General features: G+C 37.9%; 2 protein-coding genes across 8 annotated transcripts in view; one reads left to right on the top strand and one right to left on the bottom strand.

Annotated features, from left to right (window-relative positions):
- Positions 1-23,045, bottom strand: part of ZMYM5 (zinc finger MYM-type containing 5) — a 34,693-nt gene extending 11,648 nt beyond the window's left edge. For 2 of the 7 annotated variants that reach the window (XM_029937012.1, XM_029937011.1), the window contains exons 1-5: positions 22,588-23,039; positions 22,313-22,381; positions 14,655-14,763; positions 13,659-14,169; positions 13,327-13,420 (exon numbers count right to left, since the gene is read on the bottom strand). In XM_029937012.1, the coding sequence (XP_029792872.1) occupies positions 13,327-13,420; positions 13,659-14,169; positions 14,655-14,743 (694 nt within the window). In that variant the 5' untranslated portion in view covers positions 14,744-14,763; positions 22,313-22,381; positions 22,588-23,039. Of the gene's footprint in view, positions 1-5,074; positions 5,208-13,319; positions 13,421-13,658; positions 14,170-14,654; positions 14,764-22,312; positions 22,382-22,587 lie in introns of those variants that run through there. The other 5 variants (XM_029937014.1, XM_029937013.1, XM_029937009.1 and 2 more) reach the window with 5 other exon arrangements.
- Positions 12,124-12,470, top strand: LOC115289666 (cytochrome c oxidase subunit 7B, mitochondrial). The gene has a single exon (XM_029937015.1). It carries the CDS (start codon positions 12,139-12,141, stop codon positions 12,379-12,381), a length of 243 nt encoding a protein of 80 aa, XP_029792875.1. The 5' UTR covers positions 12,124-12,138; the 3' UTR covers positions 12,382-12,470.
- Positions 23,046-23,098: the final 53 nt, after the last annotated feature.

The following is a 23,098-nucleotide window of genomic DNA, read 5'->3' as shown; positions in this document are numbered from 1 at the left end:
TGTGAGATCATGACCCGAGCTGAAGTAGGAAGCTTAACTGACTGAGCCACCCAGGCACCCCTATCCACTCTGTATGTGAACAATACTCTATTGTGCCCTAACTGTAAATGGTGGCCCTTGAATTGTGCAATGCAGTAGTTAATCAATTCTTAAGTTAAGGACCCCCGGTTCAAAATGCATCTTCTGAGCTCACTAGCTGGTGCAAATATGTTAGATTGAGTTTTGGTTTTTCAACTACAAATTGAAAATGATATCTAACCCTTGAGATAATGCATATAGTAAAGCAGTATGCTTAGTACACGAGGCATCTGCAAAAAAAAATTTTAGCTGCTTTTTCTTCTCAAAGAGTATTAATACATTATAAAATAAAGCAAATGTGCAAATCAAAGATAACTACAGAATCTGGTATATGTTCATTTTTATAACTGCTTCCTCCCTAACATTATAATATAAAGCATAGAGAAGACAAAAATTTTACAGTGGCCACTCATATGCCCACCAAGTCTATTTTCTACTATTTTACTACTTTTGCTTTATCAATATCGATTCATCCCTCTGAACACCCATGTGTTTTGTGTATTTCATGTAGATGTAGAACATCCGTATACTCCTCTCCAAAATACTTTTTATTCATTTTAGAGAGTGAGAGCATGAGCAGAAGAGAGGGGCAAGGGGGAGGAGGGGGAAAAGAGATTCTTAAGCAGTCTTCATGCTCAGCAAGGAGCCTGATGGGGGCTTGAGCCCACGAGATCACTGACTTATGCCAAAATTAAAAGTTGGATACTCAATTGACTGGGCCACCCAGGCACCCCTATTTATTTTAAATTTTATTTATTTATTAATTTTAATTAAGCTCTACATCCAATGTGGGGCTTGAACTCACGACCTCAAGATCAAAAGCTGCATGCTCTACCAACTGAGCCAGCCAGATACCCCTCCAAAACACTTTTTAAAAGCAACTCTACAATTTCTTCTCAGCCTTCTAAATATTATTTCATAATCCTTAATATAGGTGACAGATTATTCTGCAAAGACTCAGCTTCCCTAACTTTACACAGGGACCCCCTCCATCATGTATTATTGTCAGCTTCAAAATGGTACAATATTATATACAGGTAGCAATGTTTCTCACACTTTAACATTCATGAGATCACTAAAGAATCTTATGTAAAGAGATTCTTAGGGGTGCCTGGTTGGCTCAGTCAGTAGAGCATACAACTCTTGATCTCGGGGCTGTGAGTTAGAGCCCTACAATAGGTGTGGAGATTACTTGAAAATAAAATCTTTGGGGCGCCTGGGTGGCTCAGTTGGTTGAGCCTCCGGCTTCGGCTCAGGTCAGATCTCACGTTCGTGGGTTCGAACCCCGCGTCAGGCTCTGTGCTGACAGCTAGCTCAGAGCCTGGAGCCTGCTTCCGGTTCTGTGTCTCCTTCTCTCTCTGCCCGCCCCCCCCATGCTCTGTCTCTCTCTGTATCAAAAATAAATAAAACATTTAAAATAACTTTAAAAACATATAAATACATACACAGATTCTAAATCAAAAGGTCTAGAGAAGGGCCTTCGGTCCTGCATTTTTTTTAAATGTTTATTTTTGAGAGAGAACAAGCGAGTGAGTGTGAGTGCAGGGAAGAAGCAGAGAGAGGGAGACAGAGGATCTGAAGCAGAGAGCCTGATGCAAGGCTTGAACTCACGAACCATGAGATTATGACTGACTTGAAGTTGGATGCTTAACCAACTGAGCCACCCACATGCCCCAAGGTACTGCCATTCTAACTAACTCTTTATTGCATGATGGTGAAGCTGTGGAGCCCTAGAGTAATGATTTATTCTGTCACCTCTCTTCAAAAATAGCTTTGGTCATTAACAAGAGGTCTATGGCCCCCCTCCACCTATCACATCCTCAAAGGCCTTTCAGAGTACTACTAACATTAACAACTATACTTTCATTTTTAAATTCCCCATCTACTGCTTCTAATTTTCTTTGTTCCATTTCAAGATACCTTTATCTTACAAGCAAAAATAAAACAATAAGTAACAAAAGCAACTCTTTCAGTCCACAGGATGACATGCTGGAAATATAGAATACATTACAATAAATGTTTTTATCACCTAATAAGTTTCATTATTGATAAATTTTCCTACTTCTGAACTATTCCAAAGAAAATAAAAATTACATATTCATCTGTAGAACATAGGTTGCATTCTGGGATCAAACATCTATGCATATCAGATACCAAACTAGAATTTCTTCTTTTAGTGTTTATTTTTGAGACAAGAGACAGAACATGAGCAGGGGAGGGGCAGAGAGAGAGGGAGACACAGAATCTGAAACAGGCTCCAGGCTCCGAGCTGCTGGCACAGAGCCTGACCAGGGCTCGAAGTCACAAACTGCAAGATCATGACCTGAGCTGAAGTCGGATGATTAACTGACTGAAATACCCAGGCACCCCCAATACCAAACTAGATTTAATAAATAACAGAAATAAAGGGTAGCAACCATTACAAGATTTGTTATTACCATTAATACAGGAGAAATAAGGTCCCCAAAGAAAAAATATTGGTCTTTAAATTTTGGGGAAGTTACCTATATTTAAAGGGAGCATATTTATATATAATTACAGAATGTGAGACATCAATATATGCTCAGGACAATAATTAGATTCTGAAATTTCTTTTTTACTTTAGCTTTGTGTATAAAGCAAGCAAATGCTTCCTTTGTTAATATCACAACTATTTATCTTCTCAAAATGTCAGAGTTTCTTATTTCATCAAATTTTTATTTTATTTCATTTTATTTTTGGTATTTGTGTCTCCAGATTAAACTTAACCTCTCAATCAAATTCTTCCATAACCTACACCAAGTATCTTTTAAGAGAAGGGGTCAACTAGATTATTTGGTACATTATATGTAAGGAAAATTAACACCTAGAAGTTACATGATTTCTCCAAAAATCTAGGAAGTATTAGATACACTATTGACTTTTAGGTGTTCACTTCTTTCTGCATCTAAACTCCTCTGCCTAAAAAATATTTTAGTTTTTCCTTAGTGTTGGTCTGCTAGTGAAAAGTTCTTTTGGTGTCTCAGCAGGGTTTGTTTGTTTTTAGGTGTTACAGAATAATACGTATGCATAGAGTTTATTAATCTTTTTTTTTAATGTTTTATTTATTTTTGATACAGAGAGAGACAGAGCATGAGAAGGGGAGGGGCAGAGAGAGAAGGAGACAAAGAACCAGAAGCAGGCTCCAGGCTCTGAGCTAGCTGTCAGCACAGAGCCCGATGCAGGGCTCGAACCCACGAACGTGAGATCTGACCTGAGCCAAAGTCGGAGGCTTAACCGGTGGAGCCACCCAGTTTATTAATCTTAAGTGTGGAGCTTAATTAAATTTTTACAATGAATATACTTGCAAGACCACCACCCAGAAGCCTGGTCTTTTCTCACTCAAGAATTTCCTGCTTTTCCCACAAGACACCCCTATTATGACTTCAAAGATAAGTCTTATTTTGGAATTCACATACATAAAATCATGCAGTATGTACTCTTTTGGCTACAGTACTCTTAAGGCTAATTACCTTAACTCAACATCGGTGTGTAAATTTCATTCACACTGAATGTATAGTTCATTCTTTTGCACTGCTTTTGAGTATTCCATTATGCAGCTAGTACTATTTATCTACTCTACTGTTGCTATTTTTTATTAAGTTTTTTTTAAGTAATATCTAAACCCAATGTGGGGCTCAAACACATGACCCCGAGATCCCGAGATACATGCTCTTCCAACTGAACTAGTCAGGCGCTCCTGTCCATCCTCTTATTGAGGGATATTTGGATTATTTCCAATCTTGACTATGATTTATATATGTGTCTTCTAATGGTTTCTTTTTAAAAACTTTTTAATTTTTTTTACTTATTTTTGAGACAGAGACAACTCAAGCAGGGGAGGGTCAGAGACAGAGCGAGATAAAGAATCCGAAGACAGGCAGCCTCCAGGCTCTGAGCTAGCTGTCAGCACAGAGCCCGACACCAGGCTCAAACCCACAAACCGCGAGATCATGACCTGAGCCAAAGTTGGACGCTTAACCGACTGAGCCACCCAGGCGCCTCTCTAATGGTTTCTTGATGTATTTCCTGCTTGGAAATTGGATTTGTAAATGGTTCTTAAATTTGTAGGTTAATGCTTTTTCTCCATTTTAGGAAATTCTCAGTTGTACCTCTTCTGTCTTGTTTCTTTCCAGGACATCAAATACTTGTCTGTTTCATCAAGTGTCACAGATCTTTTTCATTCTTTTCTGGATTTCCATCCTTGTGACTTCTCTGATTCAATCTGGATGATTTTCTCTGAGATTTCTTCCAGTTAACTGATAACTCTTCAGCTATACCCAAACTGCAGTTAAAATGATTAGTTCCTTAAAATCTATGTCTGATCATTCTATTACCTGGATCCCAAAGCCTCACTTCTTTTTTTTTAATTTTTAATGTTTATTTATTTTTGAGAGAGAGTCACAGTGTGAGCAGGGGAGGGGCAAAAAGACAGGGAGACACAGAATCCAAGGCAACAAAGCCTCACTTCTATTGTCCGTTTTCCTCTAGATTTCTAGCATAGGGCCTTGGCTCTTCATGCTGCTGATTACTCTTTATTGTGTTTATATGAAAAACTGAGAGGCAACTGGGTGGCTCAGTTGGTTGAGCATCCAACTTTGGATCAGGTCATGATCTCGCGGTTCCTGAGTTCGGCCCCACATCAGGGTCACTGCTGTCAGTACAGAGCCCACTTCAGATCCTCTGTCCCTCACCCACTTGCACTCTCTCAAAAAATAAACAAACAAAAAACTGAAAAAAAACACTTAAGGCTCTGGATTAGATCAACAACCCTAACTAAAGGACAGAGAGGCTACGTTTGTTTGGGGGGTTGTTTTAAAATAATTTTTTAAAGTTTATTCTGAGAAAGACAGAGACAGTGCAAGTTGGGGAGTAGAGTCAGGGGGAGAGAAGAGAACCCCAGCCAGAACCCAACACAAGGGCTCGAACTGACAAAACAGTGAAATCATGACCTGAGCCGAAACTGAGGGTTGGATGCTTACCCGACAGTGACCCAGAAGTCCCCATGTTTTGTTTTTTTGTTTTCTAAACCAGTAACCTTCTTTGTGGGCCTCTGTGAATCTGAAAGTTCCACTTGGATTTTCAGCCTTTCTCTGCAGTTATTCCTAGAACTGAACATACACCCATAAAGAGAAAAGCAGCCTTGAGTAACAGATTACTTCTCAGAGGCTCCTTCTCTTAGATCTTAGAGCCCTCATTTTTTCACTGTATTTATATTATCAGAACTACAATGTCCTAGAATCTGAATAATGGCCAGAAATGTTTATAATGCAATAAAAATAAAACAGATACAAGAGCAATTTCTACATAGAGGTATTTTCTGTGATGAGTTTCTTGCTGTTTATATAAAAATAGGTGATGAATAAAGAACCTTCCCAGAAATAGTCAATACTAAAAGTTAATGAAAGGATTAAATGACTCAAAGGTCTAGTCAATGGACATAATCCTATTTTTATAGAATGAAAAGTTTTGTGTATTTTACACAAAGCCATAATTTTATATGATGAAATTTGAACCTATAAGCCCTGGATTTTCATGTAACTCAAATCCAGAAATCTTTACCTTTCTCTTATTTTTTTCTTTTTCCTGTTTTGGAAATCCTTCAATTTTTAAAAGTAGAATGCACAAATAAACTAAATTAAGCCACTCTGGGGAAGCTCTGACTTGAAACATTTTTTAAAATTTATTATGATTTTAATGTAATTTCTTTTTTTTTTTAATTTTAATGTAATTTCTACACCCAATGTGGGGCTTGAACTCACAACACCAAGATCAAGAGCTGCACACTCTAAAACCTTAGCCAGCCAGAAGTGCCAGCTACAAACATACCTTCAACGTCACTCATCATCTGACAACCTGGTAAACATTCTTTACAGAATTCTACACTGTTATTATTTAAAGGATATAGTTCTGTAACTTTTGTCCCCAAAAATAGAATTTTGGAGAGCTCAGGAACATAGTAAATTTGTCCACACTTCATAAATGTTAGAAATTTGTGGTCATGTATCATAAACAGTTTAAATGTATGTAGTTAAGAACATTTCCATTTAGGGGGCGCCTGGATGGCTCAGTCAGTTAAGCGTCCGGCTTTGGCTCAGGTCATGATCCCATAGTTTGTGGGTTCAAGCCCCACCCCATGTCGGGCTCTGTGCTGAAAGCTAGCTCAGAGCCTGGAGCCTGCTTCGGATTCTGTGTTTCCCTCTCTCTCTGACCCTTCCCTGCTCACACTCTCTCTCAAAAATAAAATAAAAAACATTTAAAAATGTTTTAATAAAAAAAAAGAACATCTCCATTTAGATGAATGAGTGTCAAGTGAGCCATGTAGCACTTTTTTCTTTGTTACATTTTAACAATCACTGATACTTTACATGATGAGAAAATATAAAAATATAACATACACTTCTGAATTAGTGAGATAAAGAGATGACAAACCAAGAGTAACCAAAACTACTTCCAAATAACATTTGCAAGTCTTAATTACAGCCACAATTTCAGTGGAATGATAGTATAGCATCTAACTACAGCATGCTTTTTATATTATCAGTCTATGCCATGCTTTTAAATTGTAAAGCATCTTATTTATCCACATCTATCAATAAATACACAACTTAAACTTACTCCAAAAGGTGAAAAATGGTCAAGGATGAAGCAAACAAAAAATACACAGCAAAGTTTCTGCTTTTAAGAGCTTATATGTACATAAGATGAAATTCAGGCTTATCCAGGTATTTAAAGTCTAATAAGTAATTCTAAAACAAAATACAAGTAAAAGAGTAAAAGAAATAAACAGAACCCAAGGATGATTTTCAATGGACATTATTTCAAGACTTCAACATCTTCAGTTTGCTTCATCATAGACATCACAAATTTTCATGATATGATTTCTCAGGTTTAATTGTTATTCAATAAACAAAAGATGTACATGATAATAAATGGATACAAAGATCAAAAAATTCATAAAAATTTGCAAATATATTTTTTAAAGTTCAGTGATGTGTAAATTAAGATGACACCACCTTTAAATGATCAGTTTAGCAAACATTAACACTCCTACCCCTGAGCTTACAATGTGGAGAAAAAAATTATGCTGTAAGGAAAGTAATACCATTTTCTGGTGGGGGCAATTTTGCACTAACCATCAAAAGTTTTCGGGGTGCCTGGGTGGTTCAGTCGATTAAGTGTCCGCTTTAGCTCAGGTCATGATCTCATGGTTCATGGGTTTGAGCCCCATGTCGGGCTCTGTACAGACAGCTCCGAGCCTGGAGCCTGCTTCAGAGTCTGTGTCTGCCTCTCTCTCTGACCCTCTCCTGCTTGTGCTCTGTCTCTCTCACAAATAAATTAAAAAGTTAAAAAAAGAAAAAAAAGCTTTAAAAATATATTGATGAGGTGGCACCTGGGTGGCTCGGTCAGTTAACTGTCTGACACTTGATTTTAGCTCAGGTGGTATCTCAGGTTGTGGGCTCCACTGCAGGAAAAGAGCCTGCTTAAGATTCTCTCTCTCCCTCTTTCCCTTGCCCCATACATGTGTTCTCTCTCTCTCACTCTCCCTCAAAAACAAAACCCACCTAGCGGTGTGTGGGTGGCTCAGTTGGTTAAGTCTTCAACTGGGACTTTGGCTCAGGTCATGATCTCACATTAGTGGGTTAGAGCACTGTGGGTTAGAGCCCTGTGTTGGGCTCTGTGCTGACAGCTCTGAGCCTGGAGCCTGCTTTGGATTCTGTTTCCCTCTCTGCCCCTCCCTGTCTCAAAGATAAATAAAACATTTTTTAAAACCCACCTAAAATTATTAAACTAAATAAAAAATAAAAATAGGTTGACACTTTCACTTAGCAATTCCACCTACAGAAACTTTTCTAAAGAAAATAAGAAAAGTGTGTCAACTTACAGAGATATTCATGAAAAACCCGTTTACAAGTGCAAAGACTAGAAACTTCAATAACAAATGATTAAATAAATGTAAAAAGTATAGTATCTGATAAGAACTAATAAAAATGAAATGTCAAATGCCCCCAACCCCTACTCCAGTCAAGAACAAAGCAAGGCTCTATACTCTTACCATTTCTATTCAACACTGTATTAGAAAAAGAAATAATAGGGGATGTGACGCCAAACTACTTCCATAAGATTACTAAGATCATTTGCATTTTTCACTGTTGGCATTTACAATGATGGTGCAAAAGCAGTGATGGGTATAATTGCTGGCAGTGGAACTGAACTACCACATATCTGAAGAAAAGAAAAAGCATCACCTTCACTTATTTACAGTTGTTATTCCAACACCAAATGGTCCATACAATTCTGACACTACCTGGAGTTTACATCAGACCGCACAGGTTTAAAAGTAATAGTCCCCAACAAGATTGCCAGTCATTTCAGATGTGACCCATATTTCTGCCCAAGTGGCTATAAATCAGGGAGGTTCCTAAGACCCTCTCAGGTTTGATAATTTGCTAGAATGACTCAGAACTCAGAAGAGCTCTATACTTAAAATCATATTTATTTATATTTGAGAAAGAAAGAGAGGGAGAGAGGGGCAGAGAAAGAGGGAAAGAGAATCCCAAACAGGCTCTGTGCTGTCAGCGCAGACCCCAATGCAGGGCTCAAACCCACAAAATTGAGCTGAGCTGAAATCAAAACTCAGAAGCTTAACAGATTAAGCCACCCAGGTGCCCCACAATCACAGGTTTAAAAAAAATTTTTTTTAATGTTTTATTTATTTTTGAGACAGAGCATGAAAGGGGAGGGCCAGGGAGAGAGGGACACAGAGTCCAAAAAGCAGGCTCCAGGCTCTGAGCTGTCACCACAGAGCCTGATGCGGGGCTCGAACCCACAAACATGAATCATGACCTGAGCTGAAGTCGGAGGCTTAACCGACTGAGCCAACCAGGCGCCCCAACACAGTTTTAATATAAAGGATACAAATCAGGACCAACCAAATGAGGAGATGAAGAAGGATAAAGCTTGGAAGGTCCCACATGTAGAGCTTCTGTGACTACTCTCTATGGAATCAGGTTGCGTTATGTACCTGGCACACTGATGAGCTCACCAAACAGGAAGCTGAATTGAGTTTCAGTGTCTAGAGTTTTTATTATTGTTTCACTGCACAGGTATGACTGACAGACTATTCACTGCATGTGACTGAACTGCATCTCTAGCCTTCCTCTATTCCCTGGACTGGTAAAACTTCCAACACTCTAATCACATGAGTGGTCTTTCTGGTAAGCCTCCCTCAGCCTTAGTCATCTGATTAAAGACTTAGCCCAAACAAATTCAGATATGATTCAAAAGGCTCATAAATAGAAAAGACAATCTCAATACTGGGGAAATTCCAAGGAGTTAGTCTCTCTCCTTAGAATTAAAGACACAAAGGCCAGTGCTATTATTTATCAAACAGATGTCCATGATGAAATAGTACAAACTGGTATCTATTTTACTAAATTTCAGCCTTTTACTGTATCTTAATATTCTACATGATGAACAGGGAAGCGTGCATAAAACACTTGTTTCATACCAAAGTACAATGGTTGTCTGACAGAAAAGTGGGAAAGCACTCATAAAATAGTTACATTGCAAGCTAAACTAGGCTTTTTTCACGAAATGCCACTTTTACTTAAAAGAAAAACTGACAAACTGATCACTGACATTTTCTTGAAAATAAATTAAGAAAAATTCACTTCAAGAAAAATGACAGTATTTGTTGCTAATGAGAAAATTTGAGCTTTCAAGTGAAAATCAGCATCTTTGAAAACTTTATCCACCACTGTTGGCTTGAGAGCTTTCTAAAGTGTCAACATTTAAAATACTGTGTCAACATCTAGAAGTTCAATGAATTGATATTTTCTAAATATGTATACTTTTCATTTGACCAAAGCACAATATGACCAAATCATACAAAGATAAAAGATCGATCCACAGATCAATGAATCTTAATGTAATAAAGTATGAAAACTTCTTTATACGATTTCAGATTCCACATTGTTTAAGAACCTTTAAGAAACAGTCACTTAGCAAGTTTTGGGACAGTATCAAAAAACCCTAACTATCCATAATTGTCTAAAAAGATCACTAAAATAGTGCTCCCTCCTACAACTAAATATCTATGTGAGTCCAGATGTTCTTATACTTCAAACAAAAGAAGATAGTGCAACAGATTCAATGTAGAAATAGCTGTGAGGAGATACCATATAACTTTCTATCTTCTGCTAAGTCAGACTTTAAAGATATTTGCAGAAATGTGAAACAATAGCACTGTTCACTTAATTTTGAAAATAGTTTTCTTTTTTTTTAAAATTTATTTATTATTGAGAGACAGAGAGAGACAGAGCATAAATGGGGTAGGAGCAGAGAAAGAGAAGGAGAGAGAATCCGAAGCAAGCTTGAGGCTCTGAGCAAGCTGTTAGCACAGAGCCCAATGTGGGGCTCGAACCCACAAACCATGAGATCATAACCTGAGCTTAAGTTGGACGCTTAACTGACTGAGCCACCCAGGCGCCCCTGAAGAGTTTGCATTAAAAATTGTATTTTGTCATAATACATAATTATTGTTAAATACTTTTTTAAAATTCTGTGCATTAAAGTCTAATAAGATACTTAATAGATATAAATTAAAAAAATCTTGGAGGGGCCCTCAATTATTTTTAAGAGTGAAACTGAGCCTAAAATGTTTGAGAACTATCCTGTAGAAATAATAAATGTAGACAAAGAAATTTAGTGCAGAGTTTCAACAATGGGAATAAATGGGATTAAAAACTGGGTATCATACAAATGCTAAAAAAAGGAAGAAAGGGCTATATCAGACAAAAAAGTATTTTATAAAAATGGAAACTTCTATTTTTAAAATGACATGTTAAAACTTAGATTAAGTAAACCAAAGTAAGCACAAAATTGTATGTAATGTGCTCTAAATTATATTTTTTTAAACCACGGAGGCAAAAGACTGAAAACAAAATTTTAGCTGTAGTTTTTGCTAGGTAGTGGGATAAAGTGAAAGATATTTTATTTCTAACCATAATTTCTTACAAATGTTCTGTAAAAATCATGTAGTATTTTCATAACCAGAAAAAAAGATTAATTTAAAAGAAAGAAAAGTTCTGGCATTCCATTAAAGCAGTAAATGAGGTTCTTAAATCTAGTTTCTATTCAGTCCCTTCCCAAAATTCTAGGTTGGTCAATAGCTTAAAGCACTAAAATAACCAAGAAAAAGACTAAAACAAAATTGCTAACTCTCAAACACCCACACTAAACCATGACAAAGCTGCCAAAAAGATTTGCTAAGTTTTCTTTTATTTTTTTATAATATATACTTTTTAATTTTTATTACATTTATTTATTTTTGAGAGAGACAGACATAGCATGAACAGTGGAGGGAGAGAGAGAGAGAGAGAGGGAGACGCAGACTCCGAAGCAGGCTCCAGGTTCTGAGCGAGCGAGTGAGCAGTCAGCACAGAGCCCGACGCGGGGCTCAAACTCACGAACCGTGAGATAATGACCTGAGCCGAAGTCAAACGCTCAACCGACTGAGCTGCCCAGGTGCCCCTAGATTTGTTAAGTTTTAAATAACTTTCTCCATATTTTAATTTTATCAGAAGACTGTCCATATTAAGTTTTAAAAATGTAAGCTCCTGTGGGTGCCGCAGTGGCTTTGTGGCTGGAGTGTCCAACTCCTGGTTTCGAATCTGGTCGTGATCTCAGGGTCCTCAGACTGAGCTCTGTGTTGGGCTTTGCACTATGGAGCCTGCTTAAGACTCTCCCTCCCTCCCTCTCTCCCCACATCCCTCTTTCCCTCCCTCCCTCCTTCCCTCTCTCTCTCTCTCTCTCCCCCATTCCATGCTTACCTGCTCCCTCTCTCAAAAATAGATAGATTAAAAAAAATAAAATAAAATTTAAAAAATAGGGCTTTTAAAATAACATAAAATAAAGCAACTAATAATATACTGATTTAAAAACAAAAATAATTTTTTTCAGGGCTCTTTGCAAGGGGACTGGCCCCAGATCGTAGCAAATCAGCAGCTACAGTTGTACTGTTCTGTCTTCAGCTTCAGGATGTTTCCCATGGCCAGAAATGCTCTAAGTCGTCTCCGAGTTCAAAGCATTCAGCAAACAATTGCAAGGCAAAGCCATCAGAAACGGACACCTGATTTCCATGACAAATATGGTAATGCTGTATTAGCTAGTGGAGCCACCTTCTGTGTTGTTGTATGGGCTTATACAGCAACACAAATTGGAATAGAATGGAACCTGTCCCCTGTTGGCAGAGTCACCCCAAAGGAATGGAGAGATCAGTAATCATCCCAGCTGGTGTAATAATGAATTGTTTCAAAACCAACTCATAATTGATGCTAAGTAAAAGCATTGAGCACCCATGAAATATGGCCTGATTGAAGAAATAAAGTATATTTGAAAAAAACAAAAATAAATAAATAAAAACAAAAATAAAAGACAAGCAGTCCAAAAGTAAACACTTGAAACACAAAAATTCAAATTTCAAGTTATGTAGTTACAAATTAAATAAAATTCAATTATTATATATTACTTTATTTCTTTAATTCACTATCCATTTTTTTATTCTATGATTTTTACATTAAAAAAAGAAACCAGGGGCATCTCACGGCTCAGTCAGTGAAGTGGCCAACTTCGGCTCACGTCGTGATCTCACAGTTCGTGGGTTCAGGCCTTGTGCTGACAGCTCAGGGCCTGGAGCCTGCTTTGGATTTTGTGTCTCCCTCGCTCTCTGCTCCTACCCCACTCACACTCTGTCTCTTTCAAAATCGAATAAGCATTTAAAAAAAAAAAAAAAAAACTAGGGGCGCGCCTGGGTGGCTCAGTCGGTTGAGTGTCTGGCTTCAGCTAAGGTCATTATCTTGCGGTTCGTGTGTTCAAGCCCCACGTCAGGCTCTGTGCTGACAGCTAGCTCAGAGCCTGGAGCCTGTCTTCAGAGTCTGTGTCTCCCTCTCTCTCTGACCCTCTCCTGTTTACGCTGTCTCTCTCTCTCTCAAAAATAAATAAAACACAAAAATAAAAAATAAAAATAAATAGTTAACAAGGGTTGTGGGAGTAATTATGGAGGTTTTTCAATTAAAACATTTCAGATGTAAATTGCATTGGGTAAAACATTTAATTTCTGAAAAATCAGAGACCAAGTAGATTGTAAGTAAAACATTCTATCTTAATATGAAAGTCAAGAGAAAAAAATATTTTATTTATAGATCAATAAAATCACTTACTGCTTACCAGGACTATGATGAGCTGCAAATCCTCCATTCTGAAATTCATCTCCTGCCACATTCATTCTACCAGGATTAAAAGGTCCTACTGCAGTCTTGGTCTGTGAAGTTAAAGATGGGGTGTATGTTTGTATATTAACACCAAAATTATGTGACTGAAGTCCTTTAGTGACATCTCCCAAGTTCGTATTCACTATAGTGATGTTATATGTGTAATCATTAAGTTCATATCTTGCCCAGCATTCAGAGCTTATACCTGTCTCTAAGGCTGCAACATTAGTAATAGGAATTTCAGAGTCAATTCGTAGTGATAACATTATTACCCATTCCTGCATTTACCTTACTTCTTGAAAGACTGGAAGTGGAGAAATCCAAATCTTTGGTTCTATTTTTAGTTCCAGGAAGTCCCCATTCAATATAATTGGAAGAATTTTTCTTTTCTCCTCCATTTGTTTCTATGTCCTCTTCATCATCAATAACAATTGTCTCACTTATATTTCCCTTCTGAGAAACTGAATCTCTTGAGGAAGGAAGAATTATGGAATAATTTCCTTGTAGACTTTCATTTCTTGATGAACCAAATGTAAAATTTCTTTGATCAGCTATTGCTGGAGCAGAAGTTGAAGGAGGTTGTATAGATTCAATAAATACAACATCATCATTGTCATCATCATCATCTTCATCTTCCACTGATGAGTTTCTAGATCTATTAACTAAAGAACTATTTGGGTCACCAAATGAATTTCCAACATCCATGAGGCTGGTTGCCATGGCTTTACTCTTTAATAAAACAGGAGTCTGTTCAGCTAAGTCTAATCCTCTCACTGAACATTTATCCATGCCAGAGAACCTGTAACAGAGAAAAGTAAAAAACAAAAGTTCTAGTAGAGTATAGTATGATTATTGTGTTTTAACCAATCACCCAGGGTCCAAATACAAATACTATACTATACTTTTGTGTACTAAAATAAGTGATTATCGTCTAATCCTTATTTCTCTAGTGTCTTTGTCACTTTTTTTCAAATTCTCTGCTTCTGACATAATTTGATGACTTCTTTTCCTTGTCCAGAAATTGCCAGACATTATGCTATGGGTTTTTTATGTAAAATTCTGAAAACAGCCCCATAATGTAGGTATAATTTAGTCTACTTTACAAATCAGGAAACAGAAGCCTACTACATTGTTCTAGGTAAGACTGAGTAGGACTTAAACCCCAGGCTCTAACCCTAGGCCCCAAATTCTTAGCATTCAGTTATATTCAAATACTTCTTTGAACCTATTATGTACTAGGGTATGACAAGGAAAGGATCCAGTAGACAGACATAGTTGAAGTACCTGGAAAAATAAATAACCGATGAAGCAAGGGTCTTAAAAGTAGACAGAAGATGAGGATATTGTGCATATGTGGTAATGAAATTGATCATGAGTAAAAATTCACCTCTGTCTGAAAGACAAGAAGGGAAACAAACACTAAGTATACTTGGAATGTTTGTAAGTACACAAAAATGATAGATGAAAAGCTGAGGTAAGTTTATATATGATGGCCTCAATAGTCTTAGAAAGTCAAGAATAAAGAAGCTGGGAGCTTTATAGGTATTGAATTATTAAGAAAACTCATTTCATATAGGAGTCATCATTCCATTTTTGAACAGTTCATACTGAAATATGCTACATAACATTTCCATTCAAAAATTTTCCCAACTAATTTTAATTGATGATGAAGTAATGCAATATGTAAAGTTTATTCTTAGTAAGTGTTATGTCATTAAATATTAACTCAGTTAATGCTTATGAAAGTGAAGTAGAAGCTATTCTTCTTCCCATCTTACCCATTAGGAAATGAAGACTCAGAAGATATGTAATCAGCATAGCCTGGCCAAATGTCCAAAGGATAGAGTCAGGATTCAAATCTAAGAAATCTGACTCTAGAATCAATTTCATAGGCACTATCTTATATGCAATTAATGTATAAAACAATTTTTAGAAATTACTTATCTTTAAGATGAACTGATTAAAGTAAAATCAACATTCAGTAAGTCCATTTTAAAGACAAACGTAACAAATCTAAGAGACCACTTTAAAGGGTTATAAAAAACACAAAAGTTGGGATCATGATTAACATTCATCCAGTAAACTTGTTATGTGGTTGGTGGTCAAAGAAAAGAGACAATAATTTAATTTAAAGTGAATTATGACATATAAGAGCTGTTATACATGAATTCTCTTAGTCCTTTCTATATATCAATAAACCTACAACAGAAAAGAACAATATCTGGAAAAGGGCTATTGCTAACTCCACAGTGTCCTCTGGTGGCTGCTAGGATACGTCTTAATCTTTTCAGAGAAAATAAAAGAAAGGGCATTCTTCATGCTTGACTCATTGTAGGCTGCCATCTCTGAAAAAAGATTAAGTATTCACCTACTTTCAAGTCACAGATTTAAAAAAGTTAAACCACTACTACAAGTCATTGTGCATATAATTTAACCAAATACTTTAATTTCAGAAACAGAAGACTACAGAAAAGCTTTGACTACTTCAGTAATATTATCCAAAATCAGAAAAAGTTATGGTTTAGCAAATTAGCCATGTGGCACTGAGCAAATTACTTCACCTTATTGAGTTTTCTAAACTATAAACTGTAAATGGGGATAATATACAATTAGAAGATTTTTATTGAGGGATGCCTGGGTGGCTCAGTTGGTTAAGCATCTGGCTTCGGCTCAGGTCATGATCTTGCAGTTCGTGGGTTCGAGCCCTGCATCAGGCTGTGCTGACAGCTCAGAGCTTGGAGCCTGCTTCAGATTCTGTATCTCCCTCTTGCTGACCCTCCCCTGCTCGCGCTGTCTCTCTCTGTCCCTCAAAAATAAATTTTTAAAAAACATAAGAAAATTTTTTAAAATAAATAAATAAAGAAGGTTTTTATTGAGATAACTGGACATGCAAGTCCCTAGTGTCTGCTTAGATCATATTAAAGAAAAAAAAAAGTTAAATCCCTCTCCTATGAGAAGGCATTCAGCCAAAGACTTTGCCTACATTCTAGGATTTCAACAAGTGTCTAATCTTATTTTTTTCCTTTTAATATTTTTTTAACATTTATTCATTTTTGAGAGACAGAGTATGAGTGGGAGAGGGACAGAGAGAGAGAGGGGAGACACAGAATCCAAAGCAGGCTCCAGGCTCTGAGCTGTCAGCACAGAGCCCGATGTGGGGCTTGAACCCACAGACAGCAAGATTATGACCTGAACCGAAGTCAGGTACTTACCCAACTGAGTCACCAAGTGCCCCAACAAGTATCTAATCTTAAACAGTCTCCTTTGGTATCTTCTTCATCTACAAATTTATTTTCATTTTGATACCACGAAAATTAATGTAATCTCAAATAATGGAAAATGAAAGGAAAATCTGCACAGAGAAATTTGATAAAAAATTATACCACCCATACAAAAGAGTGAGGCTGCACCCCAAATAAGATTGTTAATGCAGACTATCTCTGGGTAATTGGTAACAACCTTGGAAAATTCAGTATTTAATTAGGGGTAAAGATAAGACTTATTAAAACAAAGACATAAATAAGTGTTTTGTCTTTTTGTATTTACTTTTAGTGACATCTCAGTTGTTTTTATTTCCTGAAGGAAATTAAAAATTTCTGGCAAAATATATATAACATAAAACTTGCCATTTTAGCCACTTTAAAGCATACATTGTCAGTTTTTAAAATGTTTTTTAAAAGTTGCAAAAGTTTTTGATAAATTCTTATCAGTTGAATAATTTAATAGCCACTCAATAGTCAATTATGTTTATATTACATAGAATTTACATTATTAAAAAGAATCTGTTAGCAGTTTTAAAAAGCTAAAATAGAAATGTTGAGATGTTAATATAACACGATTAGCATATAAGAGAAAAGTAAACTAACTTGCTCTATGAATCTTCAAAAATTAAAATCAGGGACACCTGGGTGGCTCAGTTGGTTAAGTGGGCAACTTTGGCTTAGGTCATGATCTCTTGGTCTGTGAGTTCGAGCCTCATGTTGGGCTCTGTACTGGCCACTCAGAGCCTGAAGCCTGCTTCCAATTCTGTGTCTCCCTCTCTCTCTGACACTCCCTTGCTTGATCTCTGTCTCTCTCTCTCTCTCTCTCTCTCTCTCTCAAAAATAATAAACATTTAAAAAAAATTAAAATCACCAGGAAAGTATTTAAAAATAATTAATTATTGGAGTGTCTAGCTAACTCAGTCACTAGAGCATACAACTCTTGATTACAAGGTTGAGTCCAAGCCCCATGTTGGGTATAGCAATTATTTAAAAATAAAATCTTAAAACAAAATCACACCACAAAAAAAATTTATTATTATTCCAAAGGTTCAGTTTTTGGCTTCCTATATCTATAGGCTCTATAAAAGATAATTAGGATATAGGTTACAAAAACCATTTTTAGGAATTTTTTTAAAATGCTTATTTATTTTTGAGAGAGAGAGAGAGAGAGAGAGAGAGAGCGTGAATAAGGGAGGGGTAGAGAGAGAGGGAGACATAGAATCTGAAGCAAGCTCCAGACTCGACGCAGGGCTCGAACTTGTGAACTGCAATATCATGACCTGAGCCAATGTCTGAGCTACCCAGGCGCCCACCAAACCATTGTTAATCATTAATTAGTCCTAGAAGATGTCCCACTGCATGTCTGTGGACTTATATTGTCACAAAACACGTCTTTCTTACTACATATTTATAGATTTACATAAAAATAATCTCAAGTGGAAAGCCAACTTCATGTTTAGTGAGTATCTGCTACAAGCATTCCCATTTAAAACCAGAAACAAGTGGCGCCCGGGTGGCTCAGTCGGTTAAGCACCCAACTTCAGCTCAGGTCATGATCTCATAGTTTGTGAGTTCGAGCCCTGCGTCATTGACAGCTCAAAGCCCACACAGAGCCTGCTTCAGATTCTGTGTCTCCCTCTCTCTTTCTGCACCTCCTTTGCTCACACTCTCTGTGTCTCTCTCAAAAATGAACATTAAAAAAAAAAAAAAACCAACCAGAAACAAAATAAAGGTGTGCCATGATTCCGGAGATGTAACAAATGTAATGAGAGAGGATAAAAAAGACTCAAACAACTACAACAAATAGCAAGAGAATCAGTGAAGTGCCCAAGTACAAAATTACTATCTAGAAATTTAATAGCCTGGTAGGTATTAAGTTGCTAGATCAATCACACACAACTTCTCTCCCTTCCAAAACTCCCATAAACAATGGTAGGGTTCCTACACACAAGGAAAGGAAAAATGATAAACAAAGCAACAAAATTTTATAAGCTGAAGACCAAATGGACTGTTTAACTACCTCAGTGAATCTGAGATAGCCAAACTCTAAAACAGTTTGGAAGAAGCTAATAGAAACATCCTGATTATACCACAGAATCTTCAAAAGACTCAGAAACCACTAGCTATGGATATGCCTGAAATAGGGGATCAGGGAGCTAAAATGAGGTAGGGAGATCCTAGAACTATTCTCTTTCTCCATCTTGATGACAGGTTCTTCCCTATCCTGGCACAAGTTCTAGACTTTTATTCTTTGGATAGAACATAAGATTTTTGTCTGGGGTTCACCAAGCAGGGGTGAATGGTTCAATATCATCCTATGAAATGCTTCCTCCCACTTGATTCCAACAGAGCTTGCATCTAGACCTTTACCTTTCAAGATCTGACTCTTCCCTGGAAGACTTCTTTCTCAGAAACACTCTTCTTCTTCTTCTTTCTTTTTTTTTTTTTAAGTTTACTTATTTATTTTGAGAGAGACAGAGAGCACAGACAGAGGAAGGGAAGAGAGAAAGGGCGACAGAGGATCCGAAGCAGGCTCTGTGCTGACAGTAAAGCCCAATGCAGGCTAATGGGCTACGAGATCATGACCTACAATGAAGTCAGACACTAAATCGACTGAGCCACCCAGATGCCCCAGAAACACTCTTCTCTGTGAAATTAGGAACCAGAAAAAAAAAAAAAAAAAAAAAAAGAGAGAGAAAGAAAAGACCTAAAGATAATGACACTAGAGATTCCCCATCAACTGGCCAAAAGAACCATTCTACAGTGAAGCTCCCAAATTGAAAGCCCAACCACACTTTCCTGATTTGCATTCTACTTCCCAGTGAAGAATTATGAAATATGGGGGCGTCTGAGTGGCTCAGTCGGCTAAGCGTTCGGCTTCGGCTCAGGTCATGATCTCACGGTTCATGGGTTCGCATCGGGCTCTGTGCTGACAACTAGCTCAGAGCCTGGAGCCTGCTTCCGATTCTCTGTCTCCCTGTCTCTCTGACCCTCCACTGCTCCTGCTGTCTCTCTCTCTCTCTCAAAAATGAAAGATAAAACATTAAAAAAAAACCCTAAATGCATCTTAACAAAAAAGAATTATGAAATATGAGGAAAGTTTCTAATAATAGTTAAAAGAGAAAAAAAGATAGATAGATAATGCAGGAAAAACAAAAGTAAAATGAAAAATCACAAAATTATCAGAACTCTAGATAGGTTATGAGTAAAAAAAATCATAAAAAAGTAATTTTTTTGGTGGGTTCTATGTCCAATGTGGGGCTTGAACTTAGAACCTCTTCTAGATCAACAGTTGCATACTCTACCAACTAAGCCAACAGGTACCCCCCAAATTAACATTTCTAATATAAAAAAGAGCTTCCAGAAATTAAAAGCTTAGCACAAAGGGAAAACTTATGGGACCCTTGGGTGGCTCAGTCAATTAAACATCCGACTTCAGCTAAGGTCATGATCTTGCAGTTCGTGAGTTCAAGCCCCACATCGAGCTCTTCACCTTTAGCATGTGCTCTCTCTCTCTCTCTCAGAGATAAATAAGTATTTAAAAAAACAATAAAAGCAAGACAAAACTTAGTTTTAAGTTGAAAGATAAACCTGAGGAAATCTCAGGATATAAAAAAATCAGAAACACAAAAACCCAGAAGAATTAAAGTGTATATATGTACATATATATGTGTGTGTGTCCTGTAATTTATGGGCCAGGCATTTTATACCTATTTTTATAGTCAATTAAATCTTCATAGCACTCTTGGGAAGATATACATAATTTGCTCATTTATAAAATGCCCATAATAAATGTTCATTTATTGAACTTTATTTAGTTTGCACTAAAGTATATAAGATAGCAGAAATGTGTCATTAAAGTCTGTAAATTTTTATTTATTTACTTTGTAAGTAATCTCTATGCCCAACATGGAGGCTTGAACTCATGACCCTGAGATCAAGAGTCAACTGCCCCACTGACTGAGCCTGTCAGGCACCCCAAGATAGTAGACATTTTAACTCTAATCTGGTGGGCACTAAAACCTAGTTCTTTATACTACATCATGCTGCAAATACTTAGGAATACTCTGAGAAAAATGGATTTTCTAAGTGATAATAACTGAGTCAGTGACTTGTTACTCTGACAAACTCAGTCCCCACTGGTTCCCTTTTTCTATGAATGCCCAGCAAAGCCCTAGAACCATGCCTACATCCCATCATCTCACAAAACTCCTTGGAATGTGAAATCTCACCACTCATGAATCATACAAAAATTACCAAACTGAAGCAATATCCATTCCTAAAAGCTAGACAGCAGCCTACATCCTGACACAGTGTCCTAGATCTAACTGAAAATGTGTCCTGTGAAGAATGAGAATGGTAAGTGTAAAGTCAAGATTGATAAGGAACAACAAGGCCAAAGGGAAGCCAGGTGTACTACTACTATGTGAATTATTCTAATCACAAGTTTCTTTTCAATCGCCAACTGTAAGTTGTTGGGACAGCTCTAAAGAACAAAAGTGGCAGGACCTAAGACTGTACTGAATCCCAGATAACAGATGTAGAATCAGCGATTCTTTTTTTTACAGTTATCATATTCAGGCACAAATGTGTGGCTCAGGTCATGATCTTGGGATTCGCCAGTGTGAGCCTCATGTCAAGCTTGCTGCTGTTAGCAGAGCCCCCCTGGGATCCTGTCTCCCTTTCCCTGTCCCTCCCTGCCTTGTGCACTCTTTCTCTCTCTCAAAATTAAACATTAAAAAAATCATCATCTTTAGACTGCTAATAAAATTATTGATTCAGGCAAGGACTGGTGTTAAAAAACAATTAACTGACAGAGAATTGGGCATTTAATTGTACCAAAATAAAACATTACATAGATTACCTTCGGGTACAAGGAAAATATACACTAACATCATAAGAGAGATCCAGCTGTCACTACCAATTTGTGGTCAATCTCAGAACCACAAATAGTGCATCAACTAGATTATGTACCTCCTGATGTGATGCTAGCTAGAGGACTATCAGGGTACTTAAATATAAATCTTTCTCAGGTGTAAGACAAACATACCAAAAGTATTCTCTTCACCAACCTTAAAACAACAGAAAATTCAAAACATTTTTCTTTCTTTTTTTAATGTTTATTTTTGAGAGAGAGAGAAGGAGAGAGAGAGAGAGAGAGAGAGAGAACGAGAGAATGAGAGAGAGAGAGAGGGAGGGAGGGAGGGAGAGAGAGAGAACGGAAGCCCACTTGGCAAGCAGGCTCACCAGTGGGGGAGGGGCAGACAAAGGGAGACAGAGGGTCCCAGGCAGGCTGTGCTGACAGGCTGACAGCAGCACACCCGATGTGGGGCTCAAATTCACTAACTGTGAAACCATGACCTGGGCCAACATTAGAGGCTCACCTGACTGAGCCACCCAGGCGCCCCTGCGTTTTTGCTTAATCCAACATTTGTATACGTTGGGGGGAGGGGGAGTTACATTGAGAGCACTTAAAGTGAAACTAACTTTTAATCCTAGCTAGTGGTGTAAATATCAGCATACATCCCCAGCGCTTTCCCGGGGACTAACCTGACTTGGCTCGGGGGGACAGGGTCCATCTAAGCAATCAGCTTCTTGCCATCAAGGCAACAGAATGACAAAAAGACTAACTATTGCACTAAGTGTATTAAAATTAAAAAGCAAGATAAAATTACTCACAAGTGTTATGTCTTCTTCCTTAATTTCTGCCAAAGCCCCACCAGACCGGCCTGAAGGTGAATCCGGATCCTGGAACGACAGGAGAGACTGCTGAGAAATTTAGTTACAGCAAATCTGGACACAGCACCATCTCCTAACCACCAGAGGGAGGAAACAAAGGGTAAGAGGTCAAGGAGTTTCCATGCACTTCTACCGTGCCCCACCACAGAGCCCTGAAGAAACCAGGTTGAAAAAACAAAACAAAACAAAACAAAACAAAACAAAACAAAACCTACACGGATCTAAACGACCAGATGTAGCTAAATGTGGTTCTTCAAATTACAGACCAGGAGGTGGAGAACAAGCCTGCTCTAAGAGAAGAAGAGGGCGGGGTTGGTGGAAGGCCGAAAGGTCCCTCGGTGTCTTCAAGGGAACTGAACATTCTCCTGAATTGGCCTTCCCAGCGTCGTCCGGGTCACTCCGGGCACCGGTTCGGAGAGACCCTGCGGCTCACCTCGCGGCCCAGCTCAAATCTCCTATATCCGCCCCAAGCAGTTGCTCTGCACGGAGACTTGGCGGCTCCCAGCCGCCATTAGAACTCGCCCAAATTGGACAACACGCAAAACGCCAGGGAAGACGAGAGCGACGGAGGGGACCCGGTGGGGTAGGAGGCAGCACCCTCGCCCCGAAAAACTTGGGGACCTCCGGCTACCGCGGAGACAGTGGGAGCGCAGCCCGGAGAGCGGGAGAGCCAACTGAGGCGCCCCTCCCCCCACCTTTCTACCTCCTCCCGACCCCCACCCCCCC

This window comes from Suricata suricatta, chromosome 4, assembly GCF_006229205.1.
Source record: "Suricata suricatta isolate VVHF042 chromosome 4, meerkat_22Aug2017_6uvM2_HiC, whole genome shotgun sequence".
In the NCBI taxonomy this organism is placed as follows: domain Eukaryota; kingdom Metazoa; phylum Chordata; class Mammalia; order Carnivora; family Herpestidae; genus Suricata; species Suricata suricatta.
This window is presented reverse-complemented; position numbering and strand designations above follow the sequence as displayed.

Coding starts and splice junctions, on each gene's coding strand:
- LOC115289666 (XM_029937015.1), top strand. CDS start 12,139: ATGTTTCCCATGGCCAGAAATGCTCTAAGTCGTCTCCGAGTTCAAAGC.